This window comes from Colletotrichum costaricense (genome assembly GCF_030867565.1).
Source record: "Colletotrichum costaricense strain IMI 309622 chromosome Unknown Scaffold_4.1, whole genome shotgun sequence".
NCBI classification, from domain to species: domain Eukaryota; kingdom Fungi; phylum Ascomycota; class Sordariomycetes; order Glomerellales; family Glomerellaceae; genus Colletotrichum; species Colletotrichum costaricense.
This window is the reverse complement of record NW_026848233.1, coordinates 317,441-338,706: the sequence shown is the minus strand read 5'-3', so window position 1 is coordinate 338,706 and position 21,266 is coordinate 317,441. Positions and strand designations below refer to the sequence as shown.

Genomic DNA, 21,266 nt, shown 5'->3' with positions numbered 1-21,266 from the left:
ATACGAGCCGGATGATGTCCATCTTCAAATAGCAGAATTAATGTGTCTAAGTCCATTGTTTGGGACAAGACGACGGATGAGTCTTGGGTATAAAAGTCCTCGTACCCTTCACCTGACGCCCCAGTGGTGCAGAGGTGCTGGTCGAGACAAATTTAAATCAAGAGTCTTGACAGGCACAAGCACATACCATCATATCATCCTGAAGCCACCTCTCATAATTATGTTGACCCCCGTTTTGACGCTGGTTGCGTCTGTTGCAACTGTTTTCTACTCCCTTTACATTATTGTTTCTACACACCTTCTCCGTCACCGCATGAAGAGAGAATATGGCACACTTCCGCCCAAAAAGCTACCTCAAAAAGATCCCGTCTTCGGAACTGATGTGGTACTTCAAAATCTGGACGCTGCAAAGAAATTCGGCTTCCTTGCTCTCCTGAAGAAACGCCATGCCGAGCAGGGCCAGACTTTCACCACGAACACATACCTTCGGACTACCATCAACACTTGCGACCCAAAGTTAATCCAGACTGTGCTATCTAATCAGTTTGAAGACTTTGGAATGGGCCCTTTGAGAAGAAAGAGTGCATCACCTCTCCTTGGCCGAGGCATTTTCACAACCGACAACGAGACCTGGGCCCATCAGAGGGCACTCATCAGACCAAGCTTCATCCGAGCTCAGGTGACAGATTTTAGCATCTTCGAAACACACGTCAATCAGCTTATACAGCTAATCGCCCGGGAGAATTACACCATAGACCTGCAACAGTTATTTTTCCGCATGGTACGTCAATTTTACCGCAACGGCCACTCTTGTCTCTGACTTTTGGATTGCTAACATTTATACATGTAGGTTCTTGACTCAAACAGCGAATACCTTTTTGGAGAATCGGTTGGTTTGATGTCAGACTACGCTTCCGACTCTGCCCATACTTTCCACCATGCTCTCGATTACGCCCAGCAAGGAACAATTCTTCGACTTCGCCTCGGTAATTTGATGTTCGCGCACAGAGACGCCAAGTTCAGGGACTCATGTGGCATTGTGCACGCATATGCCGACAAGTTTGTCAAGCAAGCCCTTGAGTTCCGCGAGCACGAGAAGCTTTACCCTATGGAGAAGAAAGACGAGTACGCTCGCACGAAGTACGTTTTTCTTAATGAACTGGCCAAAGACACCGACAACCCCATCATGCTGCGTGACCAGATTGTCAACATGTTGCTCGCGGCCAGAGACACAACAGCAGGACTGCTAGCATTCGCCTTCTTCTTGCTGGCACGTAATCCCAGAGTCTGGGATAAACTCAGGGCGGACGTGCTTGAAAACTACACAGAGCCTTTGACCTACGATGCTGTTATGCAGATGACATATCTACGCTACGTACTTCAAGAAAGTAAGTTTGCGGGCCGCTCACCGATCTTCCCTTTTACATGACTTCATCTGGCTAACCTCAATCTCAGCTCTTCGACTCTTCCCTCCTATTGCCACTAATAGCCGCATGGCCAACAAAGACTGCGTGATTCCGGTTGGCGGTGGTCCCGACGGACGCTCGCCAATGTTCGTTGCCAAGAATAATGTGGTCACATACAGCACTTTCGTTATGCACCGTCGTCCAGAACTCTTCGGGCCCGATGCTGAGGAATTCATCCCAGAACGTTGGGAGACTCTCCGACCAGGCTGGGAATATCTGCCCTTCAACGGTGGTCCTCGCGTTTGCCCTGGTCAGAAGTTCGCCCTCACCGAGTCGTCATATACCATTGCCAGGTTGTTGCATGCCTTCTCTGGGATTGAAAATCTGGATCCGACCGACTGGCGCGAGCAACTCACCTTATCCCTGACGTTGAACAATGGGGTAAAGGTGCGACTCCTCCGGGAAGCTTAGGGACCCTGAAGTTGTCTCTTTCATAGCCTCGAGCTGTACCAGGTTGTTTGCGTCGGACCTTTCCTCGCTTAGCAAGCCTTGTTACATAGAATTTTTGAGAATTCAGACGAGTCGAATAATCTCAAAAAAGGTGATGAAGAATGCATCACAGCTTTTGACCCTTTCATTTCAGTGACATCTGACCAACCTAATCTTCTCAAACCATCGATAAGTCCCGTAAGGTAACACGATGCCTCACTGACAGTGCAGTCTACTTAGCACGCCATGCGATGCAGGTCTCAGTTCCTGAAGATTACCTGAAAGATGAGTCTTTCGAGTACTGTATCTTAGGTATGTGGGACAAGGTTGTAATGGCCCCTGGGCTTGACCACCGTGGCATCGAATGTTGCCACAAGCAGGCAGCTGCGACTCAATGAGTCGTCTGAGTACACGTATGGAAAAGGCCAACATAGGACCTCCCAAGAGACATGAAATGTTAATCCAGAGACTCCAGTATGTCACCAGGACATCACAGCACATACAAATAGCCTAAGAAGGCGGGTAAGGAGAACGCCAAGGCCGGACCCTAATATGCTATAGTTGCGGATGCAGCAAGGAGCCAGTCCGAAGAGCATCACCTTCATATCCCTGAGGGCTGCAACTCTTCACCGCCATTGTCTAATCGACATGCCACCTGGATGGTAACGTCTCGTCCCAAATTTAGATGACACGACAGGGCTTGACGTTCTCGAACAACCAGGCACTGAGTAGCTCCCGCTTTCTCGCCTCGACTTCCCCGATCACATAATCTTCAAGTCCAAGCCCGCCAATCAGAATGAACTTATCCCCTCTGCTATTGTTCGAAAAGCTATAATTGAACGAGTAATGGCTACCTCAATCGGTTATACTTCACCTTTGGAGCCAAGAAGTGTCGCGGGAAAATGGGACAACAAACATCTTTGAAGGCAACCCTTGGAAAGTTTAAATTCTTCCCCCGCTTCAGAGCAGACTTTAGCCCACCTCCACCGGGTTTGAGTCAGTTGAAATAAGCGAAGGCCTGCTGCAGGACTCATTGAGTCTCCGAGACGTTGAGGTGTTCCGATCATTAATTAGTTGACCCTCGGACAAGTTAGAGTTTATGATGTGGTCTTTCCTTTGACCTGCTGCGCTTCGACCAATACCCGGAGGGTGTTTCGACCGAGCTCAAAGACTTTCCCATACGTAATCGCATTGTTAATCCGGTCTCACTTCAAGTCTTTCCACCCTTTCTGGTGCGTCATTTGCGGTCTTGGCCAAGAAAGTGTAGTATCGCGACCACGTCTGCGCAATGTGGAAGGTCGTATTTGGCCCAAGACAGCGGTGGAATTCGGACGGGCCAAGAGAATTGGAAATGTTTCCACAATGTCGTGAAAGCCTATTAAATAAGTGGACGCGCTTCTTATGATGATTGGATCTTGCGGGTGTCACTGAATCCTGCGTAGTGTTGTACATAGTTCACTAATGTGAACTCTAAAGCAATTGACCACGCTGAGTTCGCCATTGGTTCCGAAGCCCACGACTGATGATTCCGAGAAGCAGCTTTAGTTACACTACTTACCTAGTTGCTGATCTCTCTGTGCCACTCTTCTCATCCCACTACTCCGCTCACTCCTGGTTCTTCCGCCAAATAGCATCATGTGCGGCATTACGGCAACTATCAAGTTACGACGAAGCGGCACACTCCCTGGATCAAATGGGAATAGCCATAACAGCTCCCCAAGTCGCCAGGCTTTGCACAATCAGTTAGCGGAAAGCCTCGTAAGCCTTGCTCATCGAGGGCCGGATGCCGAGGGCATCTGGATGAGTGACGATGGAACCATTGGTATGACCATATGGCTCAGGCTCAGTAAATTTGACTGACTTTGGAATATAGGCCTCGGCCACCGTCGTCTTGCCATCAATGACCTAACGCCTGACGGTGTTCAACCTCTGCACAGCAATGACGGGAAAATCCATGCCGTCGTCAATGGAGAGATATATGATCATGACGCCATTCGAGAACGGTGCATCCGGGATCATGAATATCAATTCAAGGGCCATTGCGATAGTGAAGTGTTGATTGCGTTGTATAAGATTTACGGAGCTCCTGGGTTCTTTGAACATTTAAGAGGGGAATTCTCATTTGTCATTTTTGATGAGAGAGATAGGCGGGTGATTACTGCCCGCGATCGCTTTGGCATCAAGCCAATGTACTGGACTATTGTTGGTGACGGCTCACAGCAACAGCTTGTCTTGACATCTGAGGTCAAAGGCTTTTTGCCCCTTGGCTGGGAGCCCGAGTGGAACGTCTCCGGTCTCATCAGCGGACTTTCTCTCCAAGCTGAACATACGATTTACAAAGATGTTTGGAAATTGAAGCCAGGTTCGTGGATGGAGATCGCTGAAAGTGGTGAGATCAAGCACCATCAATATTGGGATCCTGAATACAAGAATAAGGTACGTGTCAACCTGGCCTGAAGCGCCACCTACTCATAATCTTAGCTTATAAAAAACAGCATGAGGTCGAAACGCGTCAATTAGATAAAATCATTCTGGAAGTCAGAGAGAGGATCGTAGAATCTGTAAGACTTCGGCTGCGTGCCGATGTACCAGTAGGTATCTACCTATCAGGTGGCATTGATTCCTCTGTCGTTGCTGGAATCGTAACAAAACTTGTTCGTGAGGAGGGTGTAATGCTTGGCAACCAAGACGCCACGAAACGAATTTCCTGTTTTAGCATCCAGTTCCCTGAGGACTCTGGTTTCAACGAGGCTGGTTTGTTCCCTTGTCAAGTCTATCATGAACTTACCTTATTATGCATATGGAGGCTAATTAATTTTACAGACATCGCACAGCGGACAGCAGACTGGCTTGGTGTTCAAATCCTCAAAAAAGACATGAACGAGGAAGAGCTTGCAAAAAACTTCGTGGAATGTGTCTACCACACTGAGCACCATCATTTCGACCTCAACTTCGTGGGCAAATTCTGTCTTTCCACACTACCCCGGCAATTTGGCGTGCCGGTTGTTCTCACAGGTGAAGGCGCTGATGAACACTTCGCCGGGTACCCATTCCTGATGCCGGATTTTCTCCTGGAGCCGGATTACGCGTGGCCAGACTCAGCTTTGGCAAAAAATGACCAGGCGAGAGAGGCCATGCAAAAGGAAATGGCAGACGACCTCAAGAATATGTTCACCAGAGTCGGCATGTTCAATCACGAATGGGAAACGACGGCTCCAGTATCCCGACATCTTGGCATTGGAAACAACGCTCTGAAGTGGCAGCCCCACTCGGGCATGTTCGCCCCTTGGGTCCAGGACTCCTACGGGCGGAAGGATATGAGGATCAGTGTAGCTGAGACCATGTCCGCTGAAGTGCGCAAAAACATGGACGAAAAGTGGCATACGCTGCACTCCTCACTTTATTACTACACTCGCGGTGCCCTTCCCAATATGATCCTCACCTGCTTGGGTGATCGTACCGAAATGGCACACAGCATCGAAGCCCGGCCGCCATTCCTCGACCATCACTTGGTTGAATACGTCAACGGCCTTCCTCCCAGCCTGAAGATTGCGTACAATCAGCCAGAGGGCGACACAGACGGGACAGGATCAAGTTTATGGTGGAAGAATCTCAGTGCTGCTCGCCAGGCCTTAAGCGAAAAGTGGATTCTGAAGGAAGCTGGTAAGCCTTTCATCACTCAGGAGCTATATGATCGTCGGAAACACCCATATTCAGCACCTGTCAAGTGGCCTCGGGAAGGACCTATACACCAGCTCTTTAGAAAGCTAATCACGGAGGACTCGGTGAACAATCTGGGATTCCTGGAATGGGAGGATGTCAAAAGTTGGCTTGAGCATGGGTTTGGGAATGATTCTGACCCCAACGCCTTCAGAAAGTTGGTCATTACTGGATCATGGGTTGTCCTGAGCCAGAGGTTTGGCGTCAAAAAAGCTACTCGAGGTACCGAGCCAAGCTGCACGTAAACTTTCATCCAGTAGCATGATACCTATAAGGTAGGCGGTGAATGACATTTGAGTAAACAACTCGATTTCTCAGCCGGGTGCAATTAGCAAACCCAGATGAATAAGACTAGACATGCATCTTCCGATGTGGAGAAGTCTCTGAAAAGAAGTAAGAATGAGAGATGTGTATCATAAGTATTGACGTAGTGTATATACATGTGATAATATGATGTTACAAATTGAAAAAAAACTCTCTCTCTCTTCTAGATGTGTCAGTGTTGCGTGTGAAGAACACATATCCAAGCCAAGCCGGCTGGGAACCATAGGCCAGACAGCAGGTTGCTGTCCAGCATAGGTTTAAGCAGTCAGACGTATGTGTTAGCCTGTCCTCATCTTCAATTGGGTCGGAAGCTTAGTAAAAGCCGCCCTTGTCATCCTTGCCGTTCTTCTGGTCATCGTTCTTCTCATCATCGTTCTTGTTGTCATCGTTCTTGTTGTCATCGTTCTTGTTGTCATCGTTCTTGTTGTCATCGTTCTTGTTGTCATCGTTCTTGTTGTCATCGTTCTTGTTGTCATCGTTCTTCTTCTTGTCCTCCTTCTGGTTGCCCTTCTTCTTCTCATCCTCATCATCGGAGCAGTTACCCTTCTTATTGCGCCTGCACTGCTTCTTCTTCTTATCCTTCTTGTCATCGTCAGAGTCAGAGCAATCGCCCTTCTTGTTGCGCTTGCACTGCTTCTTCTTCTTGTCCTTCTTATCGTCATCGGAATCGGTGCAGTAGCCCTTGTTGTTGGTACGCTTGCACTTCTTCTTGCTGTTGCGCTGCTCAAGGGCGCTAATGGCGCCGGTGAAAGCAAGTCCCTCGCCACGGGCCTAATGGGTTAGAAGTTAGTCGAAGCGTCTAGCAAATCAAATGTCATCTCTTCGGAGGCATGAACGGGTGTTGTTGATGCTTCAGAACTTACAGTCAGATCGGTGGATCGCTGGGGGATATTAGCTTATTCGTGCATGTAGTCATGGCCGGGAATAGAGTGGTGTTCTTACCTCGATGAGATCGGTATCGAGGGGCTCTGCGATGGGAGCAGCCAAGGCAGCGACGGTGAAGAAAGCCATGCCGATGGTGGCAACCTGTCCGAAAGTAGGGATATGCATCTTGAGAATGGGTTGAGAGTATGGAGTTCTTAAAAAGAGAGGGAGAGTCGGAATGAGTGGTGTGAGTGAGCTATGTAGAAGCGACTGTGATCTTGAGAGTGAGTGTGATGAGGAGGAAGGATATCCCTTTCCAATTGAGGTGATAAGATGGCTTATTTATAAGTTTTCATCTTTCTCTTCGAACCGAACGAAGATGTGTACAGCATCAACGTTGAAGGCTTCATGTTATGAGACAGAGCCTCACTTGCGACCGGGATCGGGTGAAGCGAGAATGAATTTGCTTCTGTGGCTTGGAAATCTGTCCATGGGTCTTAGTTCACGGTCCACCACGTCTGTGAAAATCGAGCCAAGGCCGCTGGTGTTTTCTTGGCAATGAGTATACGGTTGCCAGATATACCAGACCGAGGTGCACCCACGAGCTCGCTTTCGAGATCTTGGGTTCGAGGCACTCGATGCCAAGCTTCGCGGCCTCAACGCCATCACAACGCTTGCCCAATATTTTCTTTTCCTTTGGAGTACCAGCCTAGAGTTCGATTTCATTTTCGGGGGAGGATGTACGCCACAAGCTAGAACGAGTGATCGAGTTTGAGGCGGACCACCAGAAAGCTGGCTGAAGTGAGCTGAAGGTCTGGATTTGTCAATGTGTTTGAGGCTGTAGCAAGCAATCGAGAATCCAAATAACCTATTCACGCAACTAACGGCGGCTTCTCTTGGGCCGATGTATTGTCTCATCACGGAACCAACCTCCTGGATCACAGCTGGGGGTAGAGGGGCAGTATCGTTTCGACAAGTGATATCAAAACCACGACTGACTATCCAGGCTTCGAGTGTATTAAAAATTTACATGCATGCAGTGGACGTTGAGCCTAATGGTCTCGAAAATGTGTGAAACTGCTGGAGTGACAATAAGGTGAGCATCGAGTAACGGCTCACAGACTGCGGGTTCACATCTGAGGGCCGCATCGCGCGAAAGCTTATGCTGAAGCTGAAAAAGGAATGTGGAAATGGAAGAGGGGGTACGCACGAGCTTTGCGGGGTGGCGTACATAGTTGAGGTCCCAGTCTCTAAGTTTGGCCCGGCGACGCCGCTGGCGGGATACCCGTCCGGCTGGTTTCACCAGCCAGGGCGAGAGGTCTAGCTCGTCAAACACAGGGAAAAAAAACAAGTTTAAGGTAAATATCATTTCAACCTTAAAGACGATTGAGCCATTGTGCCCACAGCGACCAGGCTTGGCACACGTCAGCGACTTCTTTCGTGAGAGTCTTTTCAGATATGGAAACCGCTAGATCAGGCGGGTCTGGACGGTGACTTGGCACTCATATATTAGTAGATACTAATAGCTGGGTAGGTTGCAGTGTTGACTCGCAGGGTGGTGATGACCACTCATGCCCAGCTGACGAGAAAATGTTGACTTCTTGTAGTATGACCCAGGCAAACAATCAATGCGACGAGATCACCGCGGCTTGAACCATTCAGTAAGCTCAACGGGGCACAATACAGGTTGCCATGGGAAGAAGGTATGATCGCAATGCTTTATCAGAATGCTAGCTCGTCTGTTGCTGTGTCTATGGAGCAAATGAGAGACTTTTCTGCCGCCGCTCTCGGCCCTCCTCTATGTGTATGCCCGTCATGAATGCGTTAACGAAGATAAGCCTTCGCTTGTTACCACTAGTTGGCGATACAAGAGAATTCCTAACAACTGTTAAGTCGACTCTCTTTTACTCCTCAACCATGTTATTTCGGTCACTAGAGGGTTGTCAGTAAGGGTGAAAGGCATTAATTGAGCTGCTGCAAAATGTTGTATCATGTGTGGACTTACGGTAATATAAAATCTGGCAGGAACCAGGCCAAGATAACCCCCGGAGCTGAAGCTCCGACGGCAGTATAGACCATGAATTTCATCACATCTGTGAACTATGTGTTGCGGTATGGAGTCAGCTTCGCCAAACAGACGCGAAATTGCCCGCTCTCAAGACGTCAGAACTTACAGCGTGGTTGATCGCGTTTCTTTCCGGAGTACCCCATGCAGGTGCGGTACCAACAATGGAATCGAATAACGAGTCGACGAGCTCCGGTGAAGCGCTGGCGCCGAGATACTTGTACAGCATCGGCTTGAATGTGTTGGTGTAGATGCCACCAGCTATGCAGCCTCCGATACTTCCCCCAATGACCGAACAGCAAATGACCAAAGCAGTGATCTGTGGCATCTCGCGGTGAGGCACAACGACCTGAGCAGGCACAAGGATCGATAGTTGCATTATGCCGGATCCTAGACCCTGGATCATCTGGACGATGAAGAGCTCGGCCACGGAGTTATCAGCCCCGCGGAGGCGAAGCATGACACCGTAGCCGATGAGACGGATGATTGCGCCGCCGATGAGCAGCCACTTGTATCGGCGAGTGTATGCCATTGCCAAGCCGGCGATGATTCCCATCACGCACTGCATCACGCCGTTGGTGTATTGGAAGAACGTAGCGTCTCGGGCGGCGAAGCCACGGGCAACGGTAGACCATGAGTAGAGATAGGTGTGCGTGCAGGCGAACCCGACTGAGTCACTCGCGATGAGCAAGAGGCAAAGAACAATTGTCTTGTTGCGGAAGTATCGCGTGGGCATGATTGGGTTGCGAGCCAGACGCTGCTCGTAGAACGGCAGTGCAGCGAGGAGCATGACGCCAATCACGATTAAGACGATGATGTACGCCGTTCCCCATCTGCTTGGTGTTGATGCTGCCAACGTTAGCGGTATCAGGACTAATGAGAAGCCCGCGCAGAGAAGTGCTGAACCGCCCAGGTCGATCTGAGAGCAGAAGCTGTAGAGCGTTGTTTTCTGCCTTGGGGTAAGACCCATGTCCTTGGCCTTCTTTTGGTAGTAAAGCAAGGTCGAAATGATGAATGCGGCGCCGATGGGCATGAGGATTGCGAACATGCCGATGCCCCATCGCCAGCCGATACCACCGGGCTTGACGACGTCGTCGACAATGAAGGCAGCTGCCCAAGGCGTGATGAGAAATGGGAAGAAGGAGAAGCTGAGAGCAAAACCACGCCAGCGAGCCGTAGTGATATCGGCAATAACGATGTCGTTCATGATGTTTGTACCTGACTGGCCGACGACGTAGAATACAACGCCTGCAGCATAGGCGTTGAAAGTTGTTGATGTTGCCATGAGGATGTAGCCCAAGACATAGAAGGATATACTCATGATGTAGGTTTCTCCTCGGCCGATGACGTTGGATAGCTTGGCGACTGGCGGTTTGATAACAGCGAAGACGATACCGCTGGCGGTGCTTAGGGTTGCTAGCTTGGAAAGAGCTGAAAAGGAAGACGTCGCATAGTTGTTGTATATGTAGACAGTGGTGTTGTCGATTTCGCTTTATGATGGTTAGCCAGGTGGATCAAGGGAAAGAAGCCATTGAGCTTATGACCAAAGGAAAATATGGTACTTACTACACAATCATCACCAAAGCTAGGCTAGTATAGATGTTAACAACAACATGCATATAAGGCAAGTGGTAGTATGGGCTTACCCGACAATAACAAGCCATCTTCCCTTCTTCCCCCACAATGTCTGAGCAGCTTGAATAGTGCCGACACCCGACTCAAGAGGCTCGGAGGTGTCGAACTTTTTGACATGGTCGTGATCTTCAGTAGTGTCGTCCGTCTTCCCGGCCATCTCAACATCCCGAGGCGCTTCCGATGCAGCTATATCCCCGTTGGCGGGGTCTGCCGACGAGGATCCCTCCGCATGGAGGCGTCCCCTCAACGACGTGACAAAGCCCATTGCTTCTCTCTCTTCTTCAGACGTCGGCAGTAGACTCGTCCGCTCGTCACTGTCGTACGAATACGTACGACCGGTTCGTCGGCCCATGCTGGGTGAACTGAGAGCAGATGCGAAGACCTTTAACTATTTTTGAGTCATGCCCGCACTGCAGAAACTACCGCAAACTTCTTGGCCAAGGTTCAATGATTATCAGTTGAGACGGCACCCTGAACCTTGTTTGGAAGCAATTCGAGAAACAAAAAAAAGCACAGATGACTGGTCGACAATTGAAAACATCGGCTTAGAATTAACCGACAAACCTCCCATCGACAGATGGATTCTAAAGGCTGTGCTTACTTTACCTTTGCGGGAAGGCTGTTATTGTTCTTCGCGGTCGTTATCTTGCGCCCACCGGCCAATTGCTCGCGCGGGGTCGGCGCGGAGAGGCGAGGAGCCTATCAAATTGGGGACATTGTCATCCCTCGTGCATCCTCCGAGGTGTCGTGTGATAGCACTCGGTGATAGCGTCTGGACGATTCGGTATCCGAAGCTATCTGTACATCGTCCGATGTATGGGGTAGGATCAGGCACCATGTCTTCCCTTACAGTAACGATGTGCGATGGGAGGACCCAGGTGCTTCTAGACGTTTACCATGTAGAGGATGGGGATGCTCGACCCTATGAGGATCACAAACCGGTGGGATTCTTGGTGTTGATCTACTGTTGGCTTTGAGATTAGGTGCTCGGCAAATATGGACCGACCGGCTGGGTTAGACCCTGAAGCCAGTTTCCAAAATGGCTCCACTGATTCCCCCGAAGCCGCTCGCAATTCAAGGTGGGAATCCCCCCGATGTCATCGGCGACCGAAGATTCGACTCTACTCAGATGGGGCCGCCCGCTCCGTCATTCTGGATCCGCCCGGCCGGTCAACCTTTCTTGGGTTTAAGGTAAACTGCCACAGGAGGAGGATGTCACCTCAAGATCTCGGGGGACCGTAGGATTGGCTCTGAGACCCGTGTCACTTGATCTCAAAAGCGCGGGAGATGGCTTGCAATTTAGCGTCAACGTGGCCAAATGAGATGCCCAGAAACTGAATCAAGGGTGCCGACGCCCTGCAAACTCTCTTCGCCCGACAGCCCTGATAATCAGATGAAAAAGATAATGCACAAACGTTTGGGGGATCAGCACAGCACAGCTGCCGCAGCACCCCTACTTTCCCCCCTTATCTACCCTTGATTCGTACGAGCCAAGACTGGGCTCACTCGAGAGACCGCTCACGCACAGGACAGCGCTAATCCTAAACAAGCCAGCAAGATACCGGCTTTCACAAGAGTCGTGTTTGGCTGCTGAGTCGGTGATCCGGGAACCATGGGACCCCCACAGAAAGATCAGCTGGGCTCATTGTGAAATACAGCCGGTCCGGGTAGCTCAACGTTTCCTTATCCCCTTTCCCTCGCTGTCTGACTGGAATCACTCCCGAGGCTATCACCAAGCCGAACATCGTGCTAAACCGCCATGGACAGCAAGATTCCCTCAGGATTTCCAGGGCCCAAAGAGGCTATCAGGTCAGGGAGCAAGTGTAGAACAGCGGTCACCGCTGCTTTATCAGTACTCGCTGTTACGGCGCTTATCAGAGGGAACTTCTTCCCGAGTCCATGGTTCCTAGCCCGGAGCGGAAGCACATCCAAACAAAGTGCTGGTTCAGAATGGACCTGGTCAAGCGTACGTCGGAATACCAGTCACGAAATTGATCTCGAAGAACTGACAAGCTCTACAGATCAAGCCGAGTCGGACCCTGGAGTGGCACAGCTGCTTCGAGAACGGAGAATATGACTGCGCTAGACTAGACGTTAGTGCCCGAGAAGCCGTCTCCACAAAACTCCCAGCATGTCTAACAGAACATCTCTCAGGTCCCCATGGACTGGCAAGAACCGTCTGATGACCACAGAGTTGTACTCGCGATTACGAGAATCCGGGCAACCGACAAACTTGACTATAGAGGGCCAGTCATCTTTAACCCTGGTGTAAGCAAACTTGTCACGATCTCTTCCCAAGACATCAACGGTGCGCTTAAACCTGTATCCAGGGTCCCGGCGGCTCAGGGGTTTGGTCCCTGAAAAACCATGGCAAAATGCTGCAGGAGATTATTGGTGTAAACCACGTAAGTTTGCATAAGTACCGATCCCGTTAGGATTCTTCGTCCGGAAAATCTGACGATATGCAGGACCTCATCAGTTTCGATCCCAGAGGTGGTAAGTCTTTTCTTCCAAGATCTAAAATGTGGACAGTCGCTCACATTCTGGGACAGTTGGCGCATCCATCCCCAGAATCCAATGCTGGTCAACACCGCAACAGCGCCAAAATTGGGGTCTACAAGACCCTGGAGTTCTCGACTCCCACGAAAGCATCGTCGGAGAACTTTTTGCCAGGGCGACGGCATACTCTCAGGCATGCGAGAGCGCGATGAAAGCGTCCGGTATACTCGAACACTCCAGCACCACCCCGACCGCCAGGGACATGCTCGAGATTGTGTACCAGACCGGGTACAGCAAGCTCAAGTACTGGGGCTTCAGCTACGGCACCATCCTCGGCGGCGTTTTCGCGGCCATGTATCCGGACAAGGTAGAACGCCTGGTCAGCGATGGCAACGTTGACTACAGAGAGTGGTTTAACTCGGAACACGTCAACTTCATTCGCGACACGGACAAGGTTCTCTTCGCCTTTTATGAGTTTTGCTATCAAGCTGGGCCCGAAAAATGCGCCTTCCACGGTCCCACTTCGGAAGCCATCATGGGGAGATTCGTTGACCTGCTCAACGCTCTTAAGAGGCATCCAGTCATCGTTCCGGCCGATCCAGAGGAAGGTCCTGAAGTACCTATGCTGGTCACCTACTCCAAGGTCATGCGTCTTCTCTCGACAACGCTCTACCAGCCACTGGAGCAGTTTGAGAATTTTGCCAAGATCATTGCCGCGCTCGAAAAGAAGGACGGGCGGCCATACTACAGGCGCTATAACCCTAGCAAACCGGCCCCGGCCCCGGCTTGCGCCCCGCAGCCAGTCTCTCCGTTCGAGCCGCCCCCGGGTATCGTCGAAGGCACCGGAGATGCCTTCCCTGTCATCATGTGCGCCGATCACCCCGCTGTCAGTAACATGACTCTCGAGGAGATTCAACGAGAGACGGATGGGATACTGGAGCTTAGTCCAGGGACTGGAGCCACTGAAGTCCCGTACCAAATGACCTGCAATCAGCGAACTACGCGTCCCTGCTGGCGATTCAGTGGTCAGTACTACCAGTAATTATCAGGAGAGATCTGAGAGCGTCTATGCTGATCCGGTTCAGGGCCCTTTGAGGGCAAGACTAGCCACCCCATCTTGTTCATCGCCAACCAGGCCGACAACATCACTCCACTAGTCAGCGCTCGCAACAACTCCGCTGGGTTCCCCGGATCAAGGCTTCTCATTCAAAACTCGTTTGGCGTGAGTACATGTACCCTTCAAGAAAAAGCCGCATTCACATGGAAGGCCGACTGCGTACAGACCCGAGAGCTGATATTCTTTGTTTATAGCACACGACTCTCGCAGCCCCTTCAGAATGCACTAGAGGTCATATTAGGGCTTACTTCCAAAATGGAACACTACCCGAGCCTGATACAAAGTGCGAAGGCGACTCGCACCCATTCGGCCCCTTTGCCGAAGCCGGAGTTCGATTCTACCAGCCATCACTGTTCATGTAACTCGAACTATGCCATTTGGTATTTAGATCTAGAGACTAGATACCTAAAGTACAGTCTGCGTAGATATAGAATGCTCTTTTCTTCTTTCTTCACATTGCGCTTTCCTTCATGTTGCCACGTCGCTGGCTGGTCATCACTTAGGCCTCTCGGCTTGACTTTTCAATAGCCATTCTATTCAAGAAGAGAAATTGACTTTGGGTATTTATTTGACAACACGAAGGACCTAAGAAACTACCTGCCACAGGAAAATCTTTTCTTGGACCTCCACCACTCATTGTGCCTTATGCGTTCTTTCGGAATTCGCGGGCATCTCGTATACCATGTGGTCGTCCGGTGCCTCGTGCCTAACTGGATGTCGATCCGTAGAGCCAATCTCATGCGAAAGTGGCGTTCCCATCTCAGCGAGAGGCGACCGCGAATCCAACTCACTGACGTGGCTCCTTTCCCTCAGGACCTTTGGTTCCGCCTGGTACCTCATATGCATCTCCCCATTTCCCCCCATCTCGGCCATCGAACTCGTCTGGCTCGCCACCTGCGCCCTTTGACTTTTGCCCCTCTTTCCGTTCAACCATAAGAAAGCCTTGTCGACGGCATCCGGCGGAGAACCAGGTCCCTTCTGCTTTCTCCGGCGGCGCAACAACCATACCAACGCAAGGACCGCGCCTATAACCCCGACTGCGATGCCAGCCTTTCCTCCAGCTGTCAATCCCTTATCACCGGTGTCGAAGCTCTGGAAAACTTGCTCTTTATCCCAGGCGTCGCCCCATGTCGTGACGAACGACTTGGCCGGGTTGGTACTGATCGCTGAGTCGTCAAACTTCTTCACGATGCTCTGCTCCATCCGTGGGCCAGGAGCTTGCGCCATGTAGGTGACGTTGGATTCGTAGTCAACGGCCAGGAATGCGGCTTGGAGAAACGCGCGGCCCAGCTGCCAGAAGCCGTAGCTCGAGTTGATGGACTGGCAGGGAAAGTAGCTCGCCTTCTGCTCGACCAGCGGCGGCTCCAATGTCAGGTTGAGGAGCTGGAAGGGGACTTTGATAGTTATGTTCGTTGCGCTCGAGTCGGCCAAGACGAAACCGAGGTACGCTGACTGGTTGACAAATAGTTGGGCGCTCAAGTCAGTATCCCAGAGGTAGAGCCCTGACTTGTTATGGTAGGTCATGTGAAGATTCTCTGCTATGGCTTCGCAGATCCCCGGCGGTAGATAGATGTACGGTGAAGCTGGGTTCGGGATCACGACTGCCGACCCAGCAGCGCCGCCAACGTACTTAGTATACTGCATGCCGAGGTCTGTTGGATTCGTCCAAAAGCTCGCGTTCGACTTAATAGGATAGAATGACTGATTCCGTATCTGAAAGTCAAAGATGATGTCCCTGAGAAACATCACCGGTATCGAGTCCTGAAGTGCAAACGTGCCAACCTGACCGAGCGCCCTGTTCTGCTCATACCCGCCCAGTACTAGCGATCCAGGAATACCAAGAGCGGCACTCCCCATGTGCACGCTGAACGCGGTCCTATCAATGTCGCCTGAAATCCTGAGCTGTTCGAGGATGCCCGGACCGGCCGTCTCGTGTCTCTCGCTCCTGGGCCCGAGACCAAGTGTGCCGACCGTTGGCGTGTAGGCAGTCGTGTCTGAATTGGTAGAGCTATTCCACGACGTCGCGGCGACCAATGTCACGTTAACCTTGATTTCGTGACTGGTTCCCATCCTCGAGTCGATAACCATGCCGTCCGAGGCCTCCATTCCTGCCCAGCCCGCCCCCATAAAGGCGCTGGCGAACCAGCCATCAGACCAGGCTCTCGAGGTCCCCGTCTTGAGGGTATCGCGGCGTGGCGTATAATCTCCGCCTACGGATTTCGTCAGGATCTCAGAAACACCAGAGCCTCCCGGCCAGAGAGGCATCTCAGTGTCGTTGAGCTTGAGGAGTGGCGCCTGCCATGGTCCGTCGGGACCATAGGTCCTGTTCTCGTTCGCTCCGAGATCGGTTGACCAGCGGAGTTGGATCTGCGCGCTGGCGCTGGCGAAGGTGGCCGCGGCGAGGTAAATACGACGCAGCAGCATGGTCGACGTTTGTCAACCGTCTCGAATGATACTTTGACTTGATATTTAGGTTGACATTCGGAATTGAGTTTAGGGTCCACGCGTGAATGGTAAGAAAGGGCAGACGGAGAGACAAAGGTGTGAACAGGAGTAAGAGAATCGGGGTGAAAGTCCAAGTGCCGGGCAAAATAGCATGCACGAGTGAGGGTCAAGCAACACCGCGCCGCATGCGAGTCTTACGGTAGCAGATAATTTGATAAAACATAAGGTGGTTTCTTGGGCAAAGGCTCCATCGCAGGCAACAGAGCTACCGGGATCCGGATCCAGATGCAGACTGGCGCCGCAATTGCCTGGCTGCCCAGGACCCCAAACCACAAGTGGATTTCAAGTTCAGCCAACAGGATTCGAGGCGATCTTAAGTAAGTCAGGGGTTGCCCTGGTTTGATCCATCATCTAATGACGGAGATCGTGTCCGTAGGAAGGGAATACGGATAGTAGCAGGGAAGAAGAATTAAGAGATACACGAGCACTGAGAAGCCGTCTGACAAGAGAGCATCGATCGCCAATTTGGGCGCGTTTTCGTTCTCGTAAACCTTAAAACTCAATTGAAAAGGTTCCACTTCAGAGCGCCACCTCCCCAACGGTGCCAGGTGAGCACGACAGCGAATATTGGCGCGAGGCTGGTCAGGGAAGGCAATCCTTCAGGATCCAACGCGGCACTGGATCTTTCAAACACGAAATTCAAGGCCTTTTTGTCATTATACAAGAGGAACGCGGGCCAAAATGAATACCAATCCGAAGACAATCCAAAAGCCTTTTGGTTTAGCCCGGATTATCCTCGAGACTTGAATCGGCGCCATCGCCGGGGCCAATCTCCACTTATCCCCCGGTTGTTCGGAGGTGAACACGGCGCTTGGTGGATATCGATCATCCATTTACTTGCGTTCGATCCCGACCTATCCAGAGCGCTTCATTCATAAAGATGGAAGACTTAAAGTTTTTAGAGACCTGTACTGCATATTTATTTCATTCTCAGTCATGAAACTAGCCCCTGGGCCATTGCTCTCGCAAGGCAGATTCCACAACGATTCAGTCGCCCTTCACCTTCCCCATCTCAATTGTGTCCGGCCGGATCGTAGAAGAGCCACGCCAACCCCACGACTTCCCGCCATCATTCTCCGGGCCCTTGATACAAAGTAGCTGTTCATCCGCAAGCTGTATATGCCACTTCTGCCTACCGGCCCGCGTCTTCTTAATGCCTTTGAGTAGTCGTCTTGTTCTCGACCGCCACCAAGGCTTGTCCTGGCTTGCGATGCACCGCCGCAAAGGTATCAACAAAAAGCAGACCTGGTCCAACCTTCCCTCGGAGAGTAACATCTCACAAATCGTCAACAATCGACTCATTCGAGTGCTCCTCTCAAAGTCGAGCTTGGCTCCAGACTCAGGTGGGTTTCTTCCGGCGGCTATCGTTAGGGAGATCTTATTCTCTAAGTAGAACAATATCCAGTGGATGTTGATCTGTGACGCAGGTAAGCCGAGAATTCATTTGTGGCTGAATCAATACTACCTCGGTTTCCGAAAGGGATTCTTTGCGAAGATCCAAGTCCTTGATGGTGCCGTACTTTTCTGCCATCTTCAACAGCTGAGCCAGCGCCTCTTCGATGGACCCCTCAAGATCGGCAACATCGCAGTAATACAACAAGACCAAGAGGTCCTTCTCAGACTCATCAATCAGACACGTATCAGACGATCGAAAAGGAACAGGCAGGTTGTCATCTCCCGCAGAGGTAGAGCCTGCTTCCAATCTACCCACATCATTGCCTTGTGGCCCGAGAAATGGGTTCACGGCACGTGCAACTTCAAGCAGCTTTTGAGAGATAGGCCCGCGATCAGTCAATAATCGTAGTACAGTCTCTTCCGTACAGAGCGTGATGTAGTCACGAATATTGGATGCGTGTCGAGCCTCCTCAATCAAGACATCAAGTTTCTCGATGAGCGACGTAAGGTCCTCGGAGGCAACGCTTGAAAGGCCCCCCGTTAGGTATTGACTGCGAATCTGCATTATTGACAGGATGACTTGACGGGTCGTCTCAGATATGAGTGGAGGTAAATGCTGGATCCAGATAGTGGTAGAAGGCAGCGTCTTTGGGACGCGCGGAGGCGGCGATGGACTACCTCAAGTCAGTATCTTGGGCCCATCATGGACACAGTCACAGACTCACCGGGACGAGCCTCCGCCCATATTGCGAATCAGCTTTGGCGTTGAGTTCTTGACCGACGGAAAGTCGGGCGCTCCCAACGATGCATAGAAAATCACGTCCATGTTGGCATCTCACAACACCACCGCATCCTATATGAAGTCGAAGAGGGAGAGCAAACATCGAGGCTCATCGTCAACCAGGCTGGACTTACGTATTTCGCATGCCTCGCATCGTATTTCGTGTCTGCATCAACCAGCTCAGCTGAAAGCCTTGGCAACACGCGTTATCAGACGTGGCTTGCGCCGGCGAATCAAGAGGAACGGACGGTGTGGCGGTATGTATCCCCCGGACTGGAGCCGTTCTCGACGTTGTGAGCGCCACCGAGGATCACGTCCATCATGGGACACGTGCGGGGTACTGGGGTATGATCCTCTGTTCTGTGATCAGGTGCATGTGGGAATAGCTTGGTGCATCATTGAATATTTTGTTAGTGATTGTGAATGTAAAGGTGTTGTTTTGAGTATTCAATATGTACTCGGGTTGCTAGTATTTACACCAGTTCATGACGAACTTTGATCATGGTGACGCGTTCCATGTAGAGTCGCCTGCCCAAACGCCATGCCTCCGTCCTTGAAAATGCAAACTGCCAATTTGTGCAGCTTCAGCTCCCGTCACGTGTTAAAAACGTTTCCTTGTGATCCCGCCGAATAATGTCCTTGATCGCTGTAGAACGCCGTTGCTGATGCTGAGGTTGATCCATTCTCCGCTGGTGTCGAATGTTGTGATGATGCTGTGGTGATAAAGGAAAGGTTGAAGTGATTGTACTGAGACATCGAGGTCGGTCGATCCTTAATTTTGGGATTCGTAGACTGCCATCGCCTTTTCTAGCTCCTCGAGACTCGATCGGTCGCCGTAGGCGTCCATGAGTTTTGCCGCCCGCATGCGATCTTCAATTGCCTGCTTCTCCGCCGCGGCGTTCTTTGCTCGGCGACGTTCGACCATGCCTTCTCGGTAGGCGTTGAGGCCGTAGCCAACGGCGACGACTGCTACTGTGGGCGGGATCCTATTATGCCGGTTTCGTCAGTTCCAAACTCTCTCGGTTGCGGTTGTGGTGTTTTACCCCAGGATTCGGGGGAGCCGGGAAGAGGGGAATGGGTGCCAGGTTGGGGTGTTAGGACCGAATCAGAGATCAAAGACGTACCATCTCATGGCGAGTCGACGGGGAGTTTGCAAAAAGTAGCTCGGCGGCATGCGAGCGTTGGTTGTGAAGTTTCTTGAAGCTTGTCTGAACATTGTATGTTGTGGGATCAGGTATCTCAATAAGAGATGGTGTGTGGGATGGGGATGAAATCGGTATTTGTATCTTGGTTACGTGTGGGTTACAATCGCAAGGGATGATTAGATAGATCTCTCTCGGGCTAAAAGCAAGCGTCTTGGTGAGGAGGTGGCAGCGGCAAGCAATGTATTCATATAACGTCCTGTCTCGACCTTTCGCGCCGCGCCAATCTTGTGTCTGAGAACCCCGTCACCCCCAGCCGTTCTCTCCCCCATGGCCAAGGGGGGCCAAGCATGGCATGGCACTGCCCGCCCACACAGTACCCAACAGCACTTGCGTAGTGCGTACGGTAGGTTAAGATGAGCATGGAGCGGCATACCGTACGGTACAAGGCATCTCCGCAGGGGAGGGAGGCAAAACGGGATTCGCGGCCAGAATGAGAATCAGTGTGACACCAGCATCGCACCACGTCCAGCACCGGCCCCAATTGGGCATGGCGTCGACATCGTTCCAGAGTGTCGATTGTGGGGTGATGTCGACCGATATGCGGGGTGGAATCGGCACAGCCCGGGTGCAGTAACGTGATGCCGCTGGGGACAAGACTGAACCTTTGCTTTCTCTCTCTCTCATCATTGCTGCAGCGCTACGGATACAGTGCTGTACGTTGTCCTCAAGGAGAGAAGGCGCTCATCGTTATTGCCGTGCCAGGGGAGTTCCTGGAAGATGTCTGGGGAACTTGGTTTTGAAGGCTACTGCTGGTTCGCTGGAGCTTTGCAAAACGCTCGAGGTGGTTGAGGAAGCCCCTTGTTTGTGCATCTTTCGTGCATCTCCGTCCATCTATTGATCCTGGACCATCCAAGCACAGCCCCCGCAGACTTGTTTTGGCTTTGGCTGGTGTGGTAGCTACTCCTCACGTGCCCGATGCTGCCAGAGTCTATGCTCTCAATCCTCGTGCCTGTGTGGTTTGCGACTTGCTTGCTTGCTTGCTACTAACGGCATTTGCAGTCGGCGTCTCGCCACACACAAGACCGACTGACAACCATAAGTGGAAGCATTGACCAGACGGAGGACGGCCAGCGGAGTCCTCCGTTGCCGTAATGTCTTCCGATGCTGGTGGCAGCTGTTGAGAACCGTGAGATTATGACATGTGCGGATACAATAATCGGCAAGTAACTTCGGGTGTGTGGCTTACCGGGATCATTTTGTTGGTGATCGAAACAATTCGATTTTTTCAGTTCCTAATTTTCAATCCGTATTCTCACTCGAC

At 51.3% G+C, this 21,266-nt stretch overlaps 8 protein-coding genes across 8 annotated transcripts; 3 read left to right on the top strand and 5 right to left on the bottom strand.

The window, feature by feature from the left end:
* Positions 1 to 220: 220 nt before the first annotated feature.
* On the top strand, positions 221 to 1,877 carry CCOS01_04130 (N-alkane-inducible cytochrome P450; the record flags this gene model as incomplete). Its single annotated transcript, XM_060452313.1, has 3 exons — positions 221 to 781; positions 851 to 1,388; positions 1,456 to 1,877. The coding sequence occupies 3 exons, from the start codon at positions 221 to 223 to the stop codon at positions 1,875 to 1,877; spliced, it is 1,521 nt and encodes a 506-aa protein (XP_060316271.1).
* A 1,653-nt stretch (positions 1,878 to 3,530) lies between these two features.
* On the top strand, positions 3,531 to 5,860 carry CCOS01_04129 (asparagine synthase; the record flags this gene model as incomplete). Its single annotated transcript, XM_060452312.1, has 4 exons — positions 3,531 to 3,717; positions 3,769 to 4,331; positions 4,391 to 4,649; positions 4,719 to 5,860. The coding sequence occupies 4 exons, from the start codon at positions 3,531 to 3,533 to the stop codon at positions 5,858 to 5,860; spliced, it is 2,151 nt and encodes a 716-aa protein (XP_060316270.1).
* A 391-nt stretch (positions 5,861 to 6,251) lies between these two features.
* On the bottom strand, positions 6,252 to 7,952 carry CCOS01_04128 (uncharacterized protein; the record flags this gene model as incomplete). Its single annotated transcript, XM_060452311.1, has 5 exons — positions 6,252 to 6,710; positions 6,803 to 6,820; positions 6,882 to 6,965; positions 7,387 to 7,512; positions 7,923 to 7,952. 5 exons carry the CDS (start codon positions 7,950 to 7,952, stop codon positions 6,252 to 6,254), a joined length of 717 nt encoding a protein of 238 aa, XP_060316269.1.
* Positions 7,953 to 8,707: 755 nt separating this feature from the next.
* On the bottom strand, positions 8,708 to 10,855 carry CCOS01_04127 (ENB1 protein; the record flags this gene model as incomplete). The annotated part of the gene is made up of 5 exons (XM_060452310.1): positions 8,708 to 8,735; positions 8,809 to 8,903; positions 8,978 to 10,358; positions 10,435 to 10,458; positions 10,515 to 10,855. 5 exons carry the CDS (start codon positions 10,853 to 10,855, stop codon positions 8,708 to 8,710), a joined length of 1,869 nt encoding a protein of 622 aa, XP_060316268.1.
* Positions 10,856 to 12,262: 1,407 nt separating this feature from the next.
* CCOS01_04126 (uncharacterized protein) lies at positions 12,263 to 14,481 on the top strand (the record flags this gene model as incomplete). The annotated part of the gene is made up of 8 exons (XM_060452309.1): positions 12,263 to 12,469; positions 12,525 to 12,596; positions 12,658 to 12,771; positions 12,834 to 12,908; positions 12,972 to 12,999; positions 13,056 to 14,027; positions 14,088 to 14,224; positions 14,314 to 14,481. The coding sequence occupies 8 exons, from the start codon at positions 12,263 to 12,265 to the stop codon at positions 14,479 to 14,481; spliced, it is 1,773 nt and encodes a 590-aa protein (XP_060316267.1).
* A 271-nt stretch (positions 14,482 to 14,752) lies between these two features.
* On the bottom strand, positions 14,753 to 16,543 carry CCOS01_04125 (uncharacterized protein; the record flags this gene model as incomplete). Its single annotated transcript, XM_060452308.1, has 1 exon — positions 14,753 to 16,543. One exon carries the CDS (start codon positions 16,541 to 16,543, stop codon positions 14,753 to 14,755), a length of 1,791 nt encoding a protein of 596 aa, XP_060316266.1.
* A 1,068-nt stretch (positions 16,544 to 17,611) lies between these two features.
* Positions 17,612 to 18,845, bottom strand: CCOS01_04124 (uncharacterized protein; the record flags this gene model as incomplete). Its single annotated transcript, XM_060452307.1, has 3 exons — positions 17,612 to 18,040; positions 18,090 to 18,693; positions 18,745 to 18,845. The coding sequence occupies 3 exons, from the start codon at positions 18,843 to 18,845 to the stop codon at positions 17,612 to 17,614; spliced, it is 1,134 nt and encodes a 377-aa protein (XP_060316265.1).
* Positions 18,846 to 19,572: 727 nt separating this feature from the next.
* CCOS01_04123 (uncharacterized protein) lies at positions 19,573 to 19,974 on the bottom strand (the record flags this gene model as incomplete). Its single annotated transcript, XM_060452306.1, has 2 exons — positions 19,573 to 19,786; positions 19,925 to 19,974. The coding sequence occupies 2 exons, from the start codon at positions 19,972 to 19,974 to the stop codon at positions 19,573 to 19,575; spliced, it is 264 nt and encodes an 87-aa protein (XP_060316264.1).
* Between the last annotated feature and the right edge of the window lie 1,292 nt (positions 19,975 to 21,266).